This window comes from Dipodomys ordii, unplaced genomic scaffold, assembly GCF_000151885.1.
Source record: "Dipodomys ordii isolate 6190 unplaced genomic scaffold, Dord_2.0 Scaffold8, whole genome shotgun sequence".
Lineage (NCBI taxonomy): Eukaryota > Metazoa > Chordata > Mammalia > Rodentia > Heteromyidae > Dipodomys > Dipodomys ordii.
In genome coordinates this window covers 1,841,606-1,864,659 of record NW_012267224.1, presented here as the reverse complement: position 1 = coordinate 1,864,659, position 23,054 = coordinate 1,841,606, and the positions used below count along the sequence as shown (strand labels likewise).

At 36.7% G+C, this 23,054-nt stretch overlaps 1 protein-coding gene across 3 annotated transcripts in view; it reads left to right on the top strand.

Annotated features, from left to right (window-relative positions):
- The window catches only part of Rab28 (RAB28, member RAS oncogene family), a 64,760-nt gene extending 44,297 nt beyond the window's left edge, over nt 1-20,463 (top strand). For 2 of the 3 annotated variants that reach the window (XM_013009164.1, XM_013009166.1), the window contains exons 5-7: nt 7,792-7,895; nt 11,246-11,323; nt 19,531-20,463. In XM_013009164.1, the coding sequence (XP_012864618.1) occupies nt 7,792-7,895; nt 11,246-11,323; nt 19,531-19,623 (275 nt within the window). In that variant the 3' untranslated portion in view covers nt 19,624-20,463. Of the gene's footprint in view, nt 1-7,791; nt 7,896-11,245; nt 11,324-18,253; nt 18,349-19,530 lie in introns of all 3 variants that reach the window. The other variant, XM_013009165.1, reaches the window with a different exon arrangement.
- Nucleotides 20,464-23,054: the final 2,591 nt, after the last annotated feature.

Genomic DNA, 23,054 nt, shown 5'->3' with positions numbered 1-23,054 from the left:
GTATAATCTAAGAGGAATGTTTGGAACATACATGGTAAGTGCCCTTATTATAGAAGCTCCTTGAACAGATTAATGAGCTGAAAGCTTAAACCTAGTAGAAGGTGGGAAGAGGAGGGAAGAGGCATTTCATAAAGAAATGTGGAAACTAGTATGCAGGGCAAATGTGAAACTTCACAGAAGTCTCTAGCTGTATACTAGAAATTCAAATAATTTCTTTAATGACCACTTTTTTCCTTTATCTGTTTGTGGAATGTGGTAGTATTTAGGCAGTTAGTTTTGTAAGAGTTGGCTTAAGCATTTGCAGTCAGTGTCAAGTTTTGGTAATTTTTTATTTTCTTACATTAACAATTCTTCTAATATGGCATGATTTACTATGTCATCATAGAAAGACAGCATTAGAGAGTGTCCATGGCATGGTAAAATTAAACACATGCTCACAATCAAATTAATGTATTTCATCTGTCTTCAACTAATAACAATCTGTCATGTTATCTATCTGAGTAGGGGCATAAACAGTTTATTTTGTGTTTGGAGTAACTTCCTGGAGGTAGTTAATGTGACAAGTAGTTTGTTTGAATTGAGTATAACCAGATCAACACTCTAGATGTTTCCTTGATAACCTAAAAATTACTGTGACAATCTATACAAGTGCTGTATTTATATTTTGCTTTTACTTCTTTTAAGATACAAACATTTCACTAAGAATTTCAGTTCCTGCTGTTATATACAGGCTAAGGAGCAAGATGGTTAATATTTTCAATGTTTTCTTTCCATGGACAGGGAGTAGACATTAATTCTATAATTAATTAACATCATCTACTTTCCTTTTTTGGAAACATGAAGTAACATTCTGATGGGAGTGAAAAGTCACATACTTTATAGAATATATTCTTATAGCATGTTGAGATAGACATACTTAGAAAATATGATCGTTATAAAGCCTCAAGCCACTATAAAAACAATATAGGGATTATAGTAATGTGTTTTAGAATTTGAAATAATTTAGTCAGATTGGTGTTTGTGATTATATACATTTTATATATTTAGTTGTTGTTGTGGTTGTTGTTGTTCTTCATCTTCTTCTTCCTCCTCTTCCTCTTCCTGTTCCGCTTCCCCTTCCCCTTCCCTTCCTCCTCTTCCTTCCTCCTTCTTCCTTCTTTCTTCTTTCTTCTCCTTCACTGGAGATAAGAGTCTGTGGGACTTTCCTGCACTGGCTGGCTTTAAACGGTGATCCTTAGGTCTCAGCCTCTTGAGTATCTTGGATTATAGGCCTGAGCCACTAGCACCCAGCCATATGTTTAATTTAAAAAATAAATTCCAGCCGGGTGCCGGTGGCTCATGCCTGTAATCCTAGCTATTCAGAAGGAGGCTGGGATCTGAGGATCGCGGTTCAAAGCCAGCACAGGCAGGGCAGTCTGTGAGACTCTTATCTAGAATAAATCACCAGAAAAACCCAAAGTGGCACTGTAGCTCAAGTGGTAGAGCGCTAGCCTTGAGCTGAATCGCTGAGGGACAGTGCTCAGGCCCAGAGTTCAAGCCCTATGACTGACAAAAAAAAGAAAAAAAATTCCATTTAACAGTATTTTTCATGAGTCTTCATGGCATAGGTAGGTTCAGTGAAGATTCTGACAGTAAGTAAATAGAACTTAAAAATGAAGTTGTTATGTAGTTGGCTTATTAGTACTAGTATATGTTTTAAAAGTCAAAATATATACATTTTATGTTCCATGTAAATCAAATTTAATACATTATTGAGGGATTTTACTTGTCATGTTTGGGCTAATCATGATGGATCATTTTTAAACATTATACAACTTCACAGCTGGTATGTTTAGCTGCAAGTACTTTGTAAAGGACTTTAATGCTTCAAAGGCAAAGCATATCTGATATTCTTCCATAATGGTTATAGGCTCATTTTATGATTTATTGCTATTAACTAATACTCTCAAAGTACTAATATATAAATATCCAGCTATGTAACAGTTCAGTTTAAAAAGTAAGGATGGCTATTTAAAGTTTTTAAAATTATCATAATTAGAATTCTAGTCAAAAGAATTAAGTTTTCATTATTAAAGCTGATGCCTTTTTTTTTTTGAAAAACTAAATTTGAGTAGAATTCACCTGGAATATATGAAATAAGATGGTGAAAAATGTAGCTACGTAAATGTTTTCCTGTGTGAATATCAACTGTTTAGCATCTCTTACAGAACCTTCCTGCTTCGGCCTTGCTGAGCTCACCAGCTCAGTTTCTTTCAGATGCTTTTTGTTCATAGTCTCTTGGCAGACCATGTACATCTTGTCTACCCTCAAGGTCATCGGAATAATTTTTCCTCACTCTTTAGTAGTTGGTTGAAGTACCATATTTTCTGGGAGGTATTTTCTGTCACTTCCACGCAGTTGTGGACATTTTTCATTGCCCCTGTCTTACCTTACCTTATACAGAACTTTTGGTTCCAGAATTTCATAATAGTATGTTTCTACATGTTTGCACATGTCCCAGCATTTAGCACTTGAATAATGCCAGGGAAATAGCTTATGACTGAATGTGTGGATACATTCAGCACAGCTATTCTGAGAGCCTGTCACATATGTGTCACATAGGCCTTAGATGTGCCTATATATTGCTGTATTTGCTGTGTAGGTATCCTATCTACTCCTGTAGCCTATGAGGTCAGTGCTGCTATTGTCTACATTTTGTATCTGAGAAAACAAAAAGAGATTAAGTGATTTGCACAAAGTCTCACAGTAACCGTTGAAGGAGGAGAGTGCTTTTTATTCAATTAAAAACTATTTTTACTGATTATTTTAATTGATAAATATATGTATATATCTCACATGTAATGTTACGTTTTGATATTTGTCTATCTGTCTGTCGGTCTGTTTATCTGTCTACCTACCTACCAACCTATCTACCTACATACCAACCAATCTATGTGTAGTGGAATGGCTAAATGGAACTAATTATTGTATGCATTACCTGACCTTTTTTAAATGGTGTGCGCACATTGAAATCTACTCCCACCATTTTTCAGGAATGCAATACATTTTTATTATTATGTGAAGAGATAACAAGTACTAGGCCAGTGTGAAACTGCATATCTGTAATCTGAGGACTATCACAGCTAGAAACCAACCATGGGCAAATTAGCAATCTCAAAACAAAAGGGCTAGGAGCATGGCTTAAGTGCTTGGAGTACTTGCTTACCAAGAGCTAGGCTCTGAGTTAAGTTCCCAGCATTGGATGCGGGGAGAGAGGGGAATGTTAGGAAGCAGAGAAAGAGGAGGGACAAGTGCTGGAGAGGAGGTGGAGGAAAGGGAACACTTATACTCCGTTGGGGAAGTGCATTCTTTGCTACTATGACCTGCTTTCTCTCCAAATGAGCCAATGAATAATTGAAGGACTGTGGGTATATCCAGCCCCAGTTTCTTTTACATTTGCTTTAATACAAACAGTTGAGAAGTTGAGAAAAGTTATTTCTCATACGGGACTTTTGGTATATAATTCATCATCTTTGCTCTGGAAGGAGATATCACCTTTATTATACCAGACAATAAATAAAACTACCCTGTATCCCAGAGGGAGACTCTCTCTCTAGTCTGCCCACCATATACACATCCTTGAAATGCTAGACCAAAAGAAAAGCTATCAGTTCTTTTTATCTGATTCCTTTCTGTTTTAATTTAAAAATTATTTTAAAATGTGAATATCTTTGTTATGTATTTATTGGATTGTACAGTATATACATATCATTCTTATAGTCTTACTGTATACACAATTATCTACTCTAAATTTAACATCTTATATGTTTCACCTCATACATTTTGCACTTAATACTCTAAGTCTATTACTTTTACTTCCCAGAGAATCATGTTATATAATTGTACTATAATTTAACTGTGTAACTACTTCAAGAAATTTATATTGATTCTAGGGTTTTTTTATTCTACATACAACTCTTTGAAGGTCTTAATTTATAATTCTTATTATATATCCTGTGTTTTCTTTGCATTAAACCCTTTCAAGGTGTGTTACTTGGTCACAGGCTAAAATGTTTGTAAGATTAAAACACATATTTCCACATTGTCTTTCAGAAAGCCACTACCAGCTTTTGTTATTACTACAGATTCTTAATTTTTTCATTTCTGCTAATTTAAAGGTAAACATTTTTTTCAGTTAGCATTTCTTCCCATTTTAGTAAAATTGATCAGTTCCCCCCCCCCACAGGTTTACACAAGTATTTAAAAGACCTCTAAGGTACCCTAACATTCTATAACATATTAGCTATATTTCTGAGAAAGTCTTACTGGATTTTAATATTCCATGAAGCCCTGTAATGTGCTTTTGCTAGCATCTGTTTCTTGCTGAAAACCTAAATTATAAAAAATGTACAACTTATATTTTTAAAATAATTAAAATTTCTTATGTTATTCTTTAGAATGATACTTTTCATGCTAGTTCTTGAATTTAGGGCTCTGATTTGACTTTCTTGCTCAGCACTTTCCAGCAGAATGTGTGCTTGAATAAAATTATAGTATTTTAACAAGCTTAAAATCTAGAATGAGTACTTTAAAGTGACTTCTCTGTGTTCCTCACATCCTTCTTCAAATTCATTAACGTATCCTATTATGGCATGCACATGCTAGTTCCTGGGCTTGAACTCAGGCCCTCTTGCTCTTGTTTGGCTTTTTCACTCATAGCTAGATTCTACCATTTGAACCAAACCTACAGTCTATCTTGTTTTTTCCTGCTGGCTAATAGAGGAGTATTCTGTTTGGGCTGGCTTCAAACCATAATGCTCACATCTTAGCCTTCCGTAATCCTAATCTCTTTGCCCAGGACAATGCCTTGCCATAATAGGCATCCAAATATTTGTTGAACATGGATATCCTCTGAAATAGTTACACACAAGTTTAAAATGAATTGTACGTATTAATTCCATTATCTTTCTACTGTTTAGACATTAAAAAGATGTACATCAAAATGTTAATTGTCACCTTTAAGTTATGACAGTTAAATTTTATTTTTCTGATTCCTTTTCTTATATCAAATTTTAATTCTTTGTTCAAAAATAAAATGTAAGATGTAGAAAAATTATGTGATTAAATAAGGTAAGGAAATTGTAACAGTGAGGGTGTTACTATTGGTATGATAGATATACTAGCAATAATTTTAAGAATGATCCTAAATGTTGAAGAAGAAAAAGATTTTGCCAGTGTCTTACTAAAATTACATCTTCATTTTCATCTGTCTTATTTAGGATGAATTACTCAACTGTCCTATTAGTACTGATATAACAAAATCTCTGAAACTGAGTATATTTGTAAACATAGAAATTTATTTCTCACAGTTCTAGAGGCTGAGAAATGAAAGATCAGGTCACTGGTACATCAATATCAGGGCCCCATCTCTCCTTCCAAGACGGCACTTAGATTGCTGTGTTCTCTTCTGGCAGAAGGTCAGAAAAGACCAAACCCACTCCTTCAAACCCTTTTATAAGAATTCTGATCTTATCCATAAAAACTCAGGCCTCATGATTCAATTGCATCCTACAAAGTCCTCACACCTTTTGATATTATCACCTGGGCAAATACATTTTGACAGAATTTGGGAGAACACATTTAGATCACTTAAGATAGTAGCAGAATCTTCTTAATGTTGGTTACGGGATCCTAATACATGGGGATAGCTTTGTAGGGAAGTGTTGTGCCTTTTCTTTTATATCTATTATCTCATTTGTGAGAGGTCAGTTACTTAAAATAATTTTTATAAATCTTAATGGCCTTACCCCTCCCCCCTAAATATTGACAGTTATTCTTTTTGAAGGAATGGATTGGATACTTTTCATATTGTGTTTCATGGCTTACAATAGTGTCTGGCTCAATAAATGCTTGTTGCTAAATATTTCTTTGATTAAGCAGTGATAGGCATTTCTATTAGAAAAGACAAATGTAAACTGACTTTTATAACACAACTTCTTGTCTTTTTAACTGAATAGAAATTTCACTGGGGATTTTCCATAGTTCATGCTGGTTCTTATTCTTATTAAACTAGGGAAGTATTCTAGTTTCAAAATTATGATGAACTAGATATATAATTGGCAGTACTAATAGCTTAGTATTTTAGTTTTCTACAGGTAGCTGCTATGGCATCTGCACATCTTAGGTCCTATTCCTGTAAGTAAGGTTTCAGTGATACTTAAGGAATAGCAACTTGTGGCCAGAAAACAAAACACAACTCCCTATTTTCCAAGGTAAATCAAAATAAATAGGGCTCCCAGAGAAAGATCTTTTGAGTCTTCACACTAAAAACTTCCAATATAATTTTAAATAAAACCTTTTATGAAGTATGAGAATAGTATTTTAAATTGATAATCAATTATGACTATTATGTAGGCTTACTAGATTTTCAGATATACAAGCTTTTGCAAGTCAGTTGGGTCTGTTCTTCAGGAAATCAGTTTAGGTTTTTTTTTTTTCTCCTTCATTTACTCAAAGAGTCTAGTTGTCCCTAAGTCCTGTGAATATATTTGCCTCATAATTTGACAGCATTGACTCAATAGCCTTATAGGGTTTGTAGTCTTGTAAAAAGGGAAAGTGTTTTCTAAAGGATCACATTTAAATAAATTAACTGCTGGATAAAACCAGCATTGGGTCTGAATTCTGTGCTCTGCTTTGAAGTACTCACATCTGTTCAAAGAAATACTACATTGGCCCATTACTCTCAAAATGGAGACTTTAGACTTGGGAAGCAGCTGAACTGTATCATTGTAAAATTAAACCATGATTATGAATAAATCATGCAATATAGTGCTGATCTTTTTAGAAGAATATTAGGTATTTATGATAATATTTAAATTACAAATATTAAAGAACATCTAATTATCAAAGCAATTATTGGTTCAGACAAATATGATTGGATTATGTATACCTTATCTTCAATTTTTTTTTTTTTTTGGTGCCGGTTGTGGGGCCTGAACTCTGGGCCTGGGTGCTGTCCCTCAGCTCTTCAGATAAAGGCTAGCGCTCTACCACTTGAGCCACAGCGCCACTTCCGGCTTTTTCTGCTTATGTGGTGCTGAGGAATCGAACCCAGGGCCTCATATATGCAAGGCAACCTCTCTACTACTGAGCCAGCTTCCCAGCCCTAATTACTATATTTAAATGCTTGTATTAAGTAGTTTTTTTTTGAGGGTCATCAATGTGCCTAAATTTGTAGAGATAGTGGTAGCATCATCTTTTATTGTTTATTGAGGTTACTAGAGTTTGTACTCAGGGCCTCACGTTTGCTAAGCTCTCCACCACTTTAGCTGTGCCCTTAACTATTTATTGCTTTCCTTGATTTTTAGGTAGGGTCTTGTCCTTTTTGCTCAGGACTGGTCTTAGACATGAAAATTTTCCTATCTATATCTTGCACATAGCTGGGATCACAGAGGTGAACTACCACACTTGCTGATTGAGATGGGATCTTGCTTACTTTCTGTCCAGGTTGGCCTTGAATCACCATCTTCCAGACATCTATCTGAGCAGCTGAAATTACAGGCATGCAACATAGTGCCCAGTCTGATAATTCAATTTTTGAGCATTTATATGCTGGCTTCTGCTAATCATTCATGGAATGTTTCTGAAAAAAATGATAAGATATGTATAATTATTATTCCTAGTTTGTAAAGAAGATGTAAAGAAGTTAATATTATATACCTAATGTCTAAATTGGAGTATAATATTAGAAAGTAAGTCAAATTTAGGCATGTTAGGAATGTTTTGTTTAATATTGTATTTTCTGTTTTCTAGTTGATTTGGAGCATATGAGAACAGTAAAACCTGAAAAACATCTCCGATTTTGCCAAGAAAATGGTTTTAGTAGCCATTTTGTCTCAGCTAAGACAGGAGACTCTGTAAGTAAAATAATAAATATTGCATATTATAAATAATGTTTCACTTTTATTTTGTAACATTCCTAAGAAAAATATTTCTCTTGAAAGAAATTCATTCTTATTGAAGACAAAGTATCTTGATTTGAAGTAATATGTTTATTATGGTCATATTGCTTTTATAGTTATGGTAATTTTCCTATTTTAAGGAATTTAAACATGCAGAGATTTACAAAGAATAGAAAGCATCCATAATCACAACATTCAGAGATGACCACTGAGCCTCATGCAATCCTCATGGCCTCCCTTTCCTGGTGTTCACAGATGTTAGAGCTATGGCCTGCAGCAGATGGCACTGGGCTCTTACTATCTCCATTGCCCAGATATGCTGTAGGGAGGCCAGGTAACAGGGCCCAGCAGATGCAGCTAGAAAGTTGTGGTAGAGACTGTTTTGTGACCAAGGCAGGTAACATTTCAGGGCTCACTGTCATCCCTGAAATAAAAAGTAAGATCATAATATATAAGTAATTTTAAAAACATTTTTATCTCTGGGAATATTTCTCATTTTCAAGTAGGTTTAATAATCCTTTATGTTCAAAATATATTTAGTCCTGTCCCTATTGTTAGGTAGGTTGTTTCTAAGTTTTGAACATATTTTAGTGTAAAATTTTCACGTACACTTTTGACATTTTGATTATTTTCTTTAAATAGATTCCCTATCAGGAATTCCTTAACAGGAAAGATATTGCCAAATTTTCACTAAGAAGGCTAAATTAATTTACACCTTTACTGTATAATTTATACCATTGCATTGTGACACTCTTCCCCACATCTTTTTTGAAGTCCTTAATGTTCTACGTCCTCATTTCATCCTCTTCCTAATTGAGATCTCATGGTAAGGCAAAATTATTGTCATGTGTGTATCCTCAGTTCTCTTTCTTTCTCTTCCTCTGTCAATCTGTGAAATCTACTTGGCCAGATCACTTTCAGCATAGTTTCTAGTATCACTGCTGTATTTGTTCACCTTTTGTCCCACCTTTCTATGTACCCCATACCCTCCTGAAGACAGATAAACAAGACAAAAGGAAAAGAAAACAAAAACAGCAACAAAGGAAAAAAAATCTTGTTTCCACTTAAAAAAGACAACTTCTATTAGTTCTTCCATCTTATCTATTGTAGAGTTCCTCTTCCCACCCCACCTATCTCCATCTTCCTTGTGGTTTTGTGGGATCTGTGCCCCTAGCTAGTTCCAATTCTCTAATTTCGGATATTGCTTTAGAGAGAGAGAGAGAGAGAGAGAGAGAGAGAGAGAGAGAGAGAGTGTGTGTGTGTATGTGTGTATGTGTGTGTGTGCGCGCTAGTCCTGGGGGCTTGAAATCAGGGCCTGGGTACTATTCCTGAGCTTTATTTTTTTGCACTAAACTACCACTTGAACCACATCTCCAGGTTTGGCTTTTTCAGTAGTTTAGTGGAGAATTTCCCGTTTGGGCTGGCTTCAACCTGGATCCTTAGATCTCAGCCTTCAGAGTAGCTAGGATTATTGGCATGAGCAGCTGGCATCCAGATGCTTTCTAAAATTCTTTTTCTCCCTCATCATGATGGCTTTTTTTCCCCTTGTCTACTAATTACTCTGTCAAAGAAACTCTTCATTCCACATCTTTTTCTATTCTCTGCCTTCTGCCTTTCTTCACTTCTCAGATGAATGCTTTAGAAAAGTTATCTCCGGTTTCTTTCCTCCAGGTTTCTCATAAACAGTTCCAGCCTCAAATACATCATTCAGACTGCTGTTATAAGCTTACCAATGACTTTTTTTTTTTTTTTTACTGACTTTAGCACTCACTTTTCATCCTCATCTTACTTACCTTAGTAGCAACATGTAAAATAGTTGATGCATCACTCTTTCAAATACTTTTTTCCACCTACCTTTTAGCCCAATGCATCTGGTTTTCCTTCAACCTTGCCCTATTCGATGTTAGGCTGATCCCTTCTTGTTTCTGCACCCACTAAATGATGTACTGTATACTATAGTGCTTAGTTCTGGGGCATCTCATTTCTAAACTTACTCCTTTAGCACTTTCTCCACACATCTTCCTTGAACTCTAGTACCAACTGCCAATTTAGCGTGTCTGTTTGGGTGTCTACACATCCAGGACTGGGCTATTTATAGTCCCTTCTCAAATACCTCAATTGAATAAATAGCAGATCTATTCTACCAGTTGCTCAGGTCAAGAAAATGGAATCCTTTCTCTGTTAGTGAACATCCATCGATCACCAACTCCTATTGATTCTTCTTTGAAAATGCGTCTGGAACTTGGTGACTTTCTTATCATTCCCACTATCACTTTGCTTCAGCATCCATAGTTTCTCATTTTGCTCATGATGAGCATGTAGTATTCTACCAGAATGGTACTACCCTCCAGTGGCTTCTAATTCATCCAGAGTAAACTCAGAGTCATCCCAACAGCCCTCATAATCCTATATGATTCGTATGTCCTGCATCTTTTGGCTCATCTTCTTTTATAATCTTTCATTTCTCTCCACACCACCACACTAGTTTTTCTGTAGTTCCTTGAACTAAACAATCAGTGAACTTAAATATAAATAACATAAATATAATATAAATAATATAAATATAAATAACATAAGTCTTTTAGGAATAAACATTTCTTTTTGATTAAAATTCAAAGATTAGTAAAGTTGTGGTAAATATTCAGTAAGGAGTTATGAATAGGACTAGGAATATTGTAGGACACTTGTGAGGCAAAAGTTACACTTCTGTAAATGCCAGGACTGGAGCTCCAGGAATCATAGTCTTTTTACCATGTATGAAGTATTTGTACATTTCTGTTTAATTAGAATGCAGTATAGTGCTCCTTTACCCTGAATGGATAAAATGCAGTCTAGAGTACCAAAGTTATTTTACCCAAGAGTTTGTTGAAATTGAAAAGAAGCCTAAAAAGGTTGTTGATAGGTTGAAACCAAGAGCTTTTAAAATGGACTAAACCCAGCTCAAAAGACCAGCAGAAAATTGGTAATGAAAAACCAGAGCAATATAGATTATTTCGTTTTGTTCAGGAGTTCTAGGTATTCATTATGCTAGTAGATATTGTGCATTGTTGTGGTTTTTTAAAGTAGCTCTAATTTTCTTGTTAGATCTTTAAAAATGTTTTTAGGAATACATGTAGGTTTAGACAGTAAATTCCATGGATTTTCAAATTATTATCTTTTAAATTATGTTAGTATAAGCTATTTTTGGAATGATCCAATACATCGTATTTGTGAACTCCTGCTGTTTATCATTTTTTTAAAGTTGAATTTATTTGAAGGTAAGCATGCCTGTTTTAAATCATTTAAATCTATTTTTTGTTATGTAGGTCTTCCTGTGTTTTCAGAAAGTTGCTGCAGAAATCCTTGGCATCAAATTAAACAAAGCAGAAATAGAACAGTCACAGGTGATGATCTTGAACTTTTTATTTAAAAATTAATATATTTCCTAAAATTATTTCTTACCCAAGAATTTTTCCATATAATATGCATTCAATTTATATATTTCTGAACACTTTGAAAATAGATTGTATATAAAAATCAATGTTCATTGAAGAAATTGAAGAATTAACTTTCTGCAAAATTATGGTACCTTTGAAGAAGTATTTTATTAGTGGCTAATTAATGGATTGAGATTCATTTTGTACTTTTTAAAGTTTTTTCAGGGCTATGTGTTCATCTCTAAAACCACTCCACTACAATTATAGTGGTTCTTGGTATTATTTTAGAATTGTTATCAATTATTGAGGATTTCTATATGCTTTCACTATTCCTACACAGTTTGAGGCCAAGAAACAAACATAAATGCCAATTGTCAAGAACTTAAAAATACCATTATAATTGTACTCTAATGCACATGTTTAACAGAATGAAAAATTAAAGCAAGAGTGGTTTGGATAGAAGCAAAGAACATTTTTTTCTCAGTATCCTCTACCTCTCTCCTACCCATGCTGCTAAAAGGATTAAGTTATCTTTTTTTCATTTTTAAACTAACTTATTTAGAAGTAGTTCGGTGACGTATTCTTATGGTCACTCTGTATGTGATGAATGCCAAAGCAGTTAGGACAAATAACAACTGAAATGCTGTTTCTTAAGATTTCATTAAAATACTTAGAACTCTGGAAATTTGCTACTTTTAATTCTCATCAGAGGCATTTTTTCAGACTTCCTTTGGCCAGACGCAGTGGTAAGATATTTTGTCCTTTGTAAATAGCCCAGGAACATTGAAAAAAAAGTTACTTGATTTTGGCCTAGAGGAATATATGAAAGAAAAGTCCTGATGATTTGCTTGATCCTACAGACCCCAAGGATCTAAGAATTCAAGTAATTTCTTCATTGTTCATTTCTCTTTCTGAATGATGCTTGTGTCTGGTTAATTGGGCCATCTATGAATGATGATCAAATAATCATAAGTGATTCATTGGTCATTGGTTGCCTATGAAGTATATTGGTGGGCCCCAAAGGAATTTAAAGTATAACCCTTGCTTCCAGTAAAGGTCATTAATATATATGTGCAGGTACTCTGTTAATTCATTCAGTCATAATAACTCTGAGGCAGGTGATATTTCATAATTGCACCATCAAACCACTGCGGAGAAGCTAAGTAACTTATTACTAGGCTATAATGGTGAAGCCAGATTTGAACATAGGCCTGCCTGATAGTTTGTTTCTACTCAGCCATATTGACTCTGCAGTGCAGAGGAAGAAAATGGCTGAAAGAGGACCTGGATATACAGTATACCTGTATAGAAAAGATTAGGTTGTAATTTGGAAGCTGAAGAGCAGTTTGTTTATATAGTCAAGTATAAAGGGAGTTTTCTAACAGGTTATGAAGATCTATGAATGCCAAGCAGAGCGTGGGGAAATAATATTTAGACAGGGAAGTAAATGAAAGCGGTTTCTAGATAGAGTTTTTACAATGGGTGTCAGTTGCTGGGAAGGGGTTAGAAGGAGGATTGCTACTTCTGTGTGGTAGACGTCAGAATCAAGGGAAGGGAGAGGGAAGACATGGATGGGTTTATCCAAGAACTAATAGGGTTTGTTGAATGATTGGATAGGAGTCCTGAGATGTTTTTTTCTTGGGCTTTATTTTGCACTAAGGATGCAACCCAGGGCCTCAGGCACGAAAGCCACGCACTGATCCCTGGGCACCTGTCCTTCCAGCCTTTAACCCTGCAGCTTCAGTTTCATACCTGGAGGAATGGGGACAGGGACTGTCAGTGATTGGGGAGCCATCCTAGAAGGGAGGTGTGCTGGTGTTTCACAGGGGGCATTCTGACTGGAAAAGAACCCCTGGTACTCTGAGCTGTGCTGCTGCCTGCTCAGGTACAGGAAATCTTCAGAGAAACTCTTAGCTCCCTCCTCTCAAGCCAGTATCTTGGGCTTACCACCAAGGCATATATAAACTGAAGAGAGGCTAGCTGTGTTTAGTGATGTTACCTGCCTTGTTTATGCTTTGTGATTCAATTCTGTCTTCATGTATTTGAAGGCGAATTTAAGCTGCTAGAGCCCTCCTCTATGATGTTGGTCCGAATTCTTTGTGTATAGTGGGAGGTCTCATTATCTTTTTTTGAACCCAATTAATTGGTGACTTTACTGATTTAATCATGAGTTTCACAGTTGATATTTCTCAAAAAAAGTGTATTTAAAAGTTTATTTAAGAGAATAACAAGCCCTAGGAGCATGAGATGGCACGGGCCTGCAGTGTCAGCACTTAAGAGTCAGCAGTACAAAGGCCACTTCAGCCGGTGAAACTAAGCAGTGTAGTGAGACCTCAGTTCAGAGACAAGAGAGAGAAGAGAGAAGGAAAGAGCAGGTGGGACAGGGGGTGTGTAAAGGACAGAGAGTCAGAAGGGGAGAAGGGAGGGGATTAGAGAATGAAGAAGGTTGAGGGGGGAGGAGAAAGAAATCAGGGAGTAAAAATGAGTAAGAAGTCCAGGTTGTTTGTTGACATGCATGTATTTTGCATGTTTTCTGTTTTTAATGATACCTGAGAGATTCACGATGGATTCAAGGTAATGTTTAAAAGTATTTTGTATTTTATAGAAGAGGTAAATGAATGATTCACTAGCCAAATGGGAATTGACACTATAATAATTTATCTTGTGACATAAATATTTAAAATGAGGTTTTAGTTTTAGTTCCATTCACTGATGATTTAGGTTCTGCTATATTAGTTCTAACCCTAGATTGCTTCTGTTTGAGAGTCATATAAAATTGAATTACCAGCACATTTTTGTAAGTTTTACAAGAAGAAAAAGGAGAGAAGCAGAAAAGGAAGTGAATGCAGCAGCCTGCAGCAACCTACTTTGAGGCTCTCTCTCCTTAAAGGAGCTGGCCATGGTGGAGTGTCAGGCTACAGAGATGGATAGCTCCCTGTCCTCAAGGAGTGCACAGACATTTTAACAATTAGATATATGACAGAAGCTTTTCCCCTCACAATCCCAGGTTTCATTGTTTCATTTGCGTCGTTTATCCTCCACTCCTGCCCTGCTCCCCTCTCCTCACCCACCCCCCCGCCCACCCCAGGGCCAGGTAATGTGAAAATCAGGGCCATTGATAATAATATGCCCAATTTCCCAGAGTGTTAAGATTTTTGTTGTCATTTGCAAAGTAGTCAAAGCTTCAGGGAAAAAATATGTTTATAAGTATTGTTTCCTAGGAAAGCTGAATTGAACATGTGAATATTTTGCATAATCTTTGAGGAAAGTAAATACTTCTATGTCTTGTTTCGTTTAGTCTGAATTTGGCCATATATACTTGAGTTATGGTTTATTCATACATTTTAAGCCTTGACAATTTCATTTGTCAGTAAACTATTGAGTTTATATTTGTTTTTTTTTTCTTTTTTTTTATCGGTCGTGGGGCTTGAACTCTGGGCCTGGGCGCTGTCCCTCAGCTCTTCAGCTCAAGGCTTGAGCTACAGCGCTACTTCCTATATTTGGTTTGAATTAGTTATGCATGAATTTTCTTATAAACAGAAATTTTTGTTTTTCTGAGACATTCACTAAACTTATTAAAATATGTATTGCTTATTGTCTTCTCAGATTATTTTCACATTACCTATGGAAGTGTTTAATATGACCGATCTACCATATGGTAGATATGGGCTAGATGTTAGTCTTACCTTTAGCATCTATGTACAAAAGTGTCCCGAGCCTAAGGATCTTTGAATTTATCTCAGTATTACCTTTCTTTAAGGCACTTCTTTTTTTTTTTATTGTTAAAATCCCATACAGAGGGGTTACAGTTACATGGGTGAGATAGTGAGTACATTTCTTATCAAGCATTGTAGCCTCCTCCTCTGCTAAGGCGCGTCTTTTAATGTAGGTACTGCTTGCGGGCCCATACTGGAATTCTGTTCTCTTCCCAGAGTGCACTTGCTTTCACTCATTTTATATATACAACTCAGACCCTCAGATACTGAATGTTGCCTAATGGGCCTCCATATCATATCTAGTTTTTCTTTTTTCCTATTCACCTTTACATAATTCCAAAACCAGATATGATACCTTAGATAGCCTTGCATTTTATACATTAGAAGATTGTGAAGCTAAAGAGGTGAAATTGCTTGAGCAAAGTTGTGAATGTTACTCGCAACATGTAGTGGTCCTGGAAAAGGAGTAGCATAGTTACTTTTAGTTCCTACTACATATAAAGTACCGTGCTGGTTACCAGGTTGTATCCATGCTTCATATGGTAATCTATAAACTATTTTTTTTTTTTGCCAGTCCTGGGGCTTGAACTCAGGACTGGACATTGTCCCTGAGTTTCTTTTTGTTCAAGGCTAGTACTCTACCACTTGAGCCTCAGTGCTACTTCTGTTTATGTGGTACTGAGAAATTGAACCAGGGCTTCATGCATGCTAGGCAAGCACTCTGCCATTAAGCCACATTTCCAGCCCCAATCTTTTTCTACTTCGAATATATATTGATTAGTCAAAATACTCTTTCTTTTTTTTTGTTGGTTGAGGGGCTTGAACTCTGGGCCTAGGTGCTGTTCCCGAGCTCTTCAGCTCAAGCTTACTGCTTTAGCACTTGAACCACAGCACTACTTCCAGTTTTCTGAGTGGTTTATTGGAGATGAGAGTCTCATGGACTTTCCTTGCCTGGGTTGGCTTTGAACCGTGATCCTCAGATCTCAGCCTCCTGAGTAGCTAGGATGACAGGCTGAGCCACTGGTGCCTGGCTTCAAAATATTCTTTTAAAACCAGTTAACCTCAGTTTTCTATCCTAGACTTTTATGTATCAGAGCTCAGTGTTGTATAATACCAAGAATAATGATATTAACATTTAACAAATAGTTTAGCTTTCATTGCGACTTACTCCTTATGCTGGCCTTGGCGAAGCATGGCTCTTGCATTGGTAGATACTATCTAGATTAAGGCACAATTTTATGATGGATAGAATTTGAGTTTTATTCCTTATACCTTTCAGCTTAGCCCTTGGGTTGGCTCCTTATTTATGCTTTGTCTCTCTACCACTGGCATTTCTATTATCTACTTGGAAATGTGTTGACAAGATCAGAGTTAAGCTGTTGTTAGTGCCAGTTCATTTATATTCACTCCAATTTCAGAAAATAATTGAGTGAACTTTTTTCTCCAAAAATAAAGGCCTTTTTTTTTTTTTGGTAGGTAATGTAGGCTTGTAAACAAGTGAACTGCTGTGAAACCACCTACCCTGAAGTAGTAATGACATGACAATTACATTTTTCTACTCGTAATGAGTAAAGTTTGAATCTGCAGAACCTTATTTATGGCTATGAGTTTGGAATAGTTGTACAAATCCTTAGGTTACATAGAACAACTATGAAAGATGTTGCCTTGTTAGTTTTTTAAAAATTAATTTGATAAAAATGGTGAAAATTAAATCATGTATGTTAGTACCTTAACAAAATGTCTTGAGTCAGGTCTGTAACCTAGTTGTGTTTATAGGATAGATCTTAAACCAACGTTTTGTTGGGTTAATCATTGCTTACTGATTATGATCTCTCTTCTCTTCATTGTAACCCATAGTTTGGCATGAAACAAGTAGGTGGAAGGAGGTCAGATAATGGTGGACGACATTTCACAGATGTGCACTCCTCATGCAGTTGGTAATTCTCTGTCCGTAGCATCAAGCTGAGAGCCTGATAAATCATGATTCTTGTCTAAAGGTTAATACTGCTTGCTAGAGAACATCCAAGCTTGTATATTCATACACTCCAGTATCCTGTTCATTTACTCTCAGCTGTCTGTCAAATCTTTATTTATCACTGTCTTCATAAGTAGCAGCCATAGTGAGGTGTTTTTCTGTATGTGTTAAGAAATGAATAGAAGCTTTTATGAAGGAATATTTTCTGAACAGTCATGGAATCTGCAATCATGGAAAAGTGAGGATACTTTCATATCTAAAAAAGTTGGAGAGGTTCTCTTTATCAGAAATATATGATTCGTATGGTCTTCTCATCCCTAAGTGCACTTTAAAACACGAGACTGTAGTTTCCATTTTTATTTAGAAGAAGCTTTTATATATTCAGAAGCAATAGCTGTTGTGCTTAAATATTGTATTGATTTTCTCAACATGTGCCACAACTGTATTTATAAAAATGAGTATAAGTTAATTGAGGCTTTATTACATTGCACATTGCATATAAAAGTCCCTATTCTAATAATCTTACCTCATCTACGCCTTTTAACAGTTTATAGAAGGCTTCCTATGCTATTTTCATACATTTTGCAATGTTCTGTAAGCCTATAAATCCTGTCACCCTCTCCTTCCCTCCCTCCCTCAGTCTCCCTTTTACATGCACATCCACAACTGCATTTGAACTTGTTTCTTTTTCTATTGAATTTAGAAGTATGGAGATTTGGGTTGGGAGGAATGGTGGAGTGGTTGAGTTACAAAAGGAAATCTTGGTCCAATAGTAAGTATTGTTACATATAAAAATTGCAAAGCCAGAGCTGGTGGTTCACACCTATAATCATAGCTACTCAGGAGGTTGAAATTTGAGAACTGAGGTTCGAGGCTAGAGGAGGCAGACAAATCCACACTTTATTTCTTCTTAATGAGCAAAAAGCTAATTGTGGTGTTAAAAGCAGAACTCCTAATTTGTCTAGGAAGTTCAGTGGATTTCTCTATTTTAATAATTGAATTGAATTATTAAGAATACTGTTTATAGAGCCTCTCCTTTTTTTGTTTGTGTGCATACATTCTGCTATTTCTTTTGTGATATGTTTAAACTTATGAGTTAATTTTTCTTTCTACCTTGGTGTTTTCCTTCTTTCAGTCATTAAACATACTTTTCATATTCTCTCTCTTTTCTTCCTTCATCTTTTTTATGCTGTATGGAATTGACAGCATATTGTCAGGGCAGAAATAGTGAAGTATCCGGAAGAAGATAACCAACACACCAGCTCTTCTCAGAGTAGAATCTGTTCAGTACAGTAGTGCAGGTATTAATGCATAAATTGTTGCAATTTGGGGAGGGGAGGTGGGAAGGACTAGTGAATGTTATCTTGTTCTTTATTCCTTAGGAATAGGGTAGTTCAGATGATTGTTGTATTTTTTAATAAAGTAATACTACATAAGTTTTGTTCTAGAGCTTTGAAAAGTTGATCTTTGGTAGAACACTTAAAAATTAAAGAAGAAACTGAGAACAAATTAAAATAACATTTTAGTTACTTTTAAATGAATTTGTTTTATGGTTCTGTTTATTATATATGTACTGAAATAGAGAATTTAAGCAGTTATTTTAGTATTCGTTTCTTAACATTTTTTTTTCTGTGAAATAGCCCGGTAGTTGCAAGAATGTTTTTAGAATTTTCCTTGAATTGCCTTTCTTTGTCTGCTTATGTGTGCATTTAGCAATAGGATTTAATACAGTAAAGGATTTGTTGTAATTTAGATTCCTTAGAGATGAATATTAGAGCATTTTACTGAATTCACTGCTTCAGGTGCATTTTAAGGAAGGAAGGGTTGAAAGTATCTGCTTAAGTCATTTTTAAGACATAAATATGAGTTAACTCTCAAAATTCCCCAGTATGCCATGTTTTGTTAGAGTCATTATTCCCAACCTAGTAGTGAGCTATTTGGAAGGAAGTTAGGGATTTGGGATCAAGGTTTTAAAAATGGGAAAAGTTCAAAAAATTGGATTATGTGGATCTCTTCTGCTTTATTTGTAAATCCTTTTGATATACCTCAGTAATTCACAGACTGCTATAAATTTTCCCAGAAACGTATGGTTGGGGATAGTTGCTCATGTCAGTATTAAAAAATGAAAATTTTTAGCCTGAAACAAAGAGGTCTGATGTATGAATTATGTGTGGATGGTTAATTTGAATTATTTTGCTCAAATTATAACTAAGTTTCATTTTTATATTGATTCGTCAATTTTCATTGAGACTTGTCATACCCTCAGTGTTGTTAGACTAGAAGTGACTCAGTTGCTGGACTGCCATTGCTAAAAACCAAACAAACCCTCAACTCTTTATTAGTCCTGGCTGATGCTTTTAAAATCAGCTCCTGCTTCATTTATGCTGTTTGTCATCAGGAATTCACCATAGTTCAGAAAATGAAAATGTGCTGTAAGAAACTCTTTCTGATGTCTTGGTAATAACTCTTTTCTTTTATGGCAGAGGGTGGTGAAGGCAGATATTGTAAACTACAGCCAGGAACCTGTGTCGAGAACTGTTAACCGGCCTAGAAGCTCGATGTGTGCAGTTCAGTGAGCACATTTTTCTTTTGTATTGATGGTCCTGGCTGCCCTTCACCTCTGAGTGGGCCCAGGCTGTCCAGGAGCGTGTTTTATCAGTGACCATCTCTGTAGTTCAGCTCACACTTCCCTCCTGCTCCGTCCTCATTAAGTGCTGCCTCACAGCCGCAGACAGCTCCTGGGATGGAAAGAATTCAACTGCGGGACCACACACTTTGAAATCAAAATGGAGCGCCCATTCTCTGGAGTTAGATTGCATCATTGAAAAAGAGTGATGTTGTTTCTTTATGTCTTCACTTCTTGTTTCCCTGATGTAATTGTTTTTAACCAAATGTGCAAACCCCAGATCTTGATCATCAGCCAGGATTTTGCCATAGCATGGTTTCATTCTCCTCTTGGAACTCAATGTATGTCAAGGTATACTTCAGAGTGCAAATATTGAAGAAAGTAATATATTTTACCTACAGTTACTTAAGAAGACATTCCTTTGCTGTTTATTGAGAGTGAAATGTATAAAGTTATATCTAACTAAAAATGCTTGAGATGAGGCTGTAATAGAAATATTTTTTCATTTTTTAACAAGGGGCCTAAATTGTTTATATTGTAGTTTGTAACTCACAAAGTAGCGAGTATTTGATATTGTATTTTTCTTACTGTATCATGGTCATTACATATTGTATCATATTCAGCTTAGATGGCTTTGTGAATTTTGATAAATGTTCCACATGGACGTTCTTTTACACCCTGCATAAAAGTGCTCTCAGAACGAGCCCTGCCACCTTGTTGGGTCAGTGTGGAACAGACAGTACCTGATGTCCAGATGTTTTTCTCTCACAAATAAATTGGTTTAAATTACTTTTCTTGTTTGGAATTTTCTTTCAGCCATCTTCCTTTGTGTTATAGAAAAACAAAATGCATTTGGACACCCTCTTGGTGTCACTCTGTCGCGGGGTTGTTTGCTTGGAATGGTTGTAGACTCCACAGGCTGGCTTCAGCAGCTCTGTGCCTGCTTGTGTCTTCCACCCATCTGCTTTGCCGTGCTCTGCTTTCCTCACTGCTCTGCAGGTCCCTCCCCAGCATTTCTCCTTGCTCGTATTTCTCCTACCACCAGATGTTGCAGACGTGAGGTCCAGTTCTGTCTGTCTTGGTCATAGTTGTGTTTTGTGCATGGCATGATGATTGCTCCCGGCTATCTACATTGTGGCAGGAACGAATGCCACCCTGCACGTCCTCAGCTCCACCGCTGAGAGTTCCTTGTCAGTACTTCACGCATGGCTTCACCCCTTCCTGCCTTGCATCAGAGCTGTGTGTGCGCTGTCAGTTATGGCTCCATAAACCAGGAGGGTCCTCAACCGGGCGACTGTGGGCCTCATTCACATTCATCATGCCTAACTTGGTGCTGCCTCTCTCATAAGAGGTTTGCCACAGGGTATGCAGCAGCTTTGGGCATCTATGTTTAAAGCCGTTAGGGATTTTAGAAAACTCATTTCATATCTTTGTGTGGCTAAGGAATCTCAGAGCTAGACTTGATAGATGTCTGTCTCTGGGCCAAGAAATTAATTTAAAAATGATCATTGAAAAAAGATTTAAAAGTAGTGACCTAACTCTTTGGGGGGGTCCAACACCTTTACTTTGACTTCCATATTTTCATTTTATGGCAATTGAACACTCTTAAGCCCTTGAGGTGATAGGCCATTTGGTTCATGCTTGTTCAGCGGATCCATCTTTCAGAATCTTCCTCATGCATGCAGCTTGGCCTCTAGGAGAATATAAAGTTGAATAAGAGAGATCCCAACCTTCAAGGACTTTGCAGGCTTGTAGGAGAGATGTTTGCCATTGTTGCTATTGTAACTGCAATACTGTAACTGCAAAACGGGCCCACCTTCAAAGGAAATGTTTCAAGGTTGTATGTTTGTTAATAGGTAAGGGCATGTTCCTTTTGGCAATTTTGTGTTGTTTTCGCATCTGTGTGACAATCTCTCTGTATGGTACAATTACTAGAGTGCTGTATGATAGGACTCCACACGCGTGCAGGTGGAGGGCTGTGAGCACCTAGAGCACATAAAGGTCTACGGTGAGAGCCAACTTCTGACATATGATTAGAGTTGGATCACGGTGAAGGCCTGGACGGGGGCAGGTAGGAAATGGTCTTTGTAAGGTTTGTTCTCATCTGGACATTTCTAGGTACCTCCTATGTGAATGGTTTGATTTTTATACTAATCTATGAAGAGAAAAACCATTGTCTTCTCATAGAGAAAACCAGAGCTAAGAGTAAGCAATTATTCATAGATAATAGTAGCCTGCATGTCTTCTCATAGAGAAGGTGGTTCTCATAGCGTTGGCCATTATTCTTGGATAATTGAGAAATGCTTCTGAGATCGAATGGAATAGATTGGCCTAGGCTGTGGCTGCTTTGCAGTTGTGTTACTTGGCTGATGTCTTTTCTGGACATTGAACAGGGCTGAGTGGTCTGCCGGTCCGTTGACCCTCTCATGCTGCCTCCTTGGGCAGCAGCACGTGTCCAGTCTTGCTCTCTAAGCATAGAGATGAAGACAGAAATTACTTCCACTTCCTCTCCCTCCATCCTCACTCCCATTGGTTTTATGGGACTCTCAGCTGAGTGTGACAGTCAGCGGGGAGCCTTGTGGCCCTAAGAAAGCAGGCCTAGTGAACGTGCAGAACATATAGCCAAGGCAGATTTCTGAATTCCATATTACAACTTTCTCAAATAGCTCAGTTTTAATTTTGAAACAAAAATGTGGGATTTGTGCTTATTTTACTTAGACTGTTACCTCTCCTGTCTATAGTGTTTAATTAAAAAAAATTACAAGTTTTCCCATCTCTAGTTTTAGGCACTTTGTCTTCTGAAGACACACGCTAGGTTTCAAACACATGGTGGTCACTTGGGCTGCTTATTGAGCTTTTGAAAAACACAAAGTCTTCAAGCAGAACTGGTCAATGGATGCTGCCTTTCAATTGTCCCTCCAGTGTGTGTGGCAAACTGCTCTGGCATGGCTTCTGGAGAGCTCCAAGGAGCTCCTGGGATGGCTTACTTATTCCAGGGGGAGGCAAGCCAAAGCACTGAAACAATGGGATACGCATAATCATTTGGGTGCTGCTTACAAACAGGAAAGTTTTCTGGCTAGTAACCACTGAATATCCTGAATAGTTGAGAGTAAAGTGCAGTCCTGCTAAGCATTATTACATTTCTATCCTGCCACCTTCTAGCTGCGCTGTCACCTCTCCCAACACCAGCTTCCTGACTGACTGCCTGACCTGGCCCTCCTCACTTTCCAACCACTCTCAGTTCCAAGAATGGATCCTCCATGGCTTCAGCTCATCGGAGTATAAAACCTCCTTGCCTAAGTGTTTGGCTCAGAAATGGGCTGATAACTTTGTCAAAGATCTATAAACTTCTGGGGGCATTATCTGATGTTTCTGAAAAAG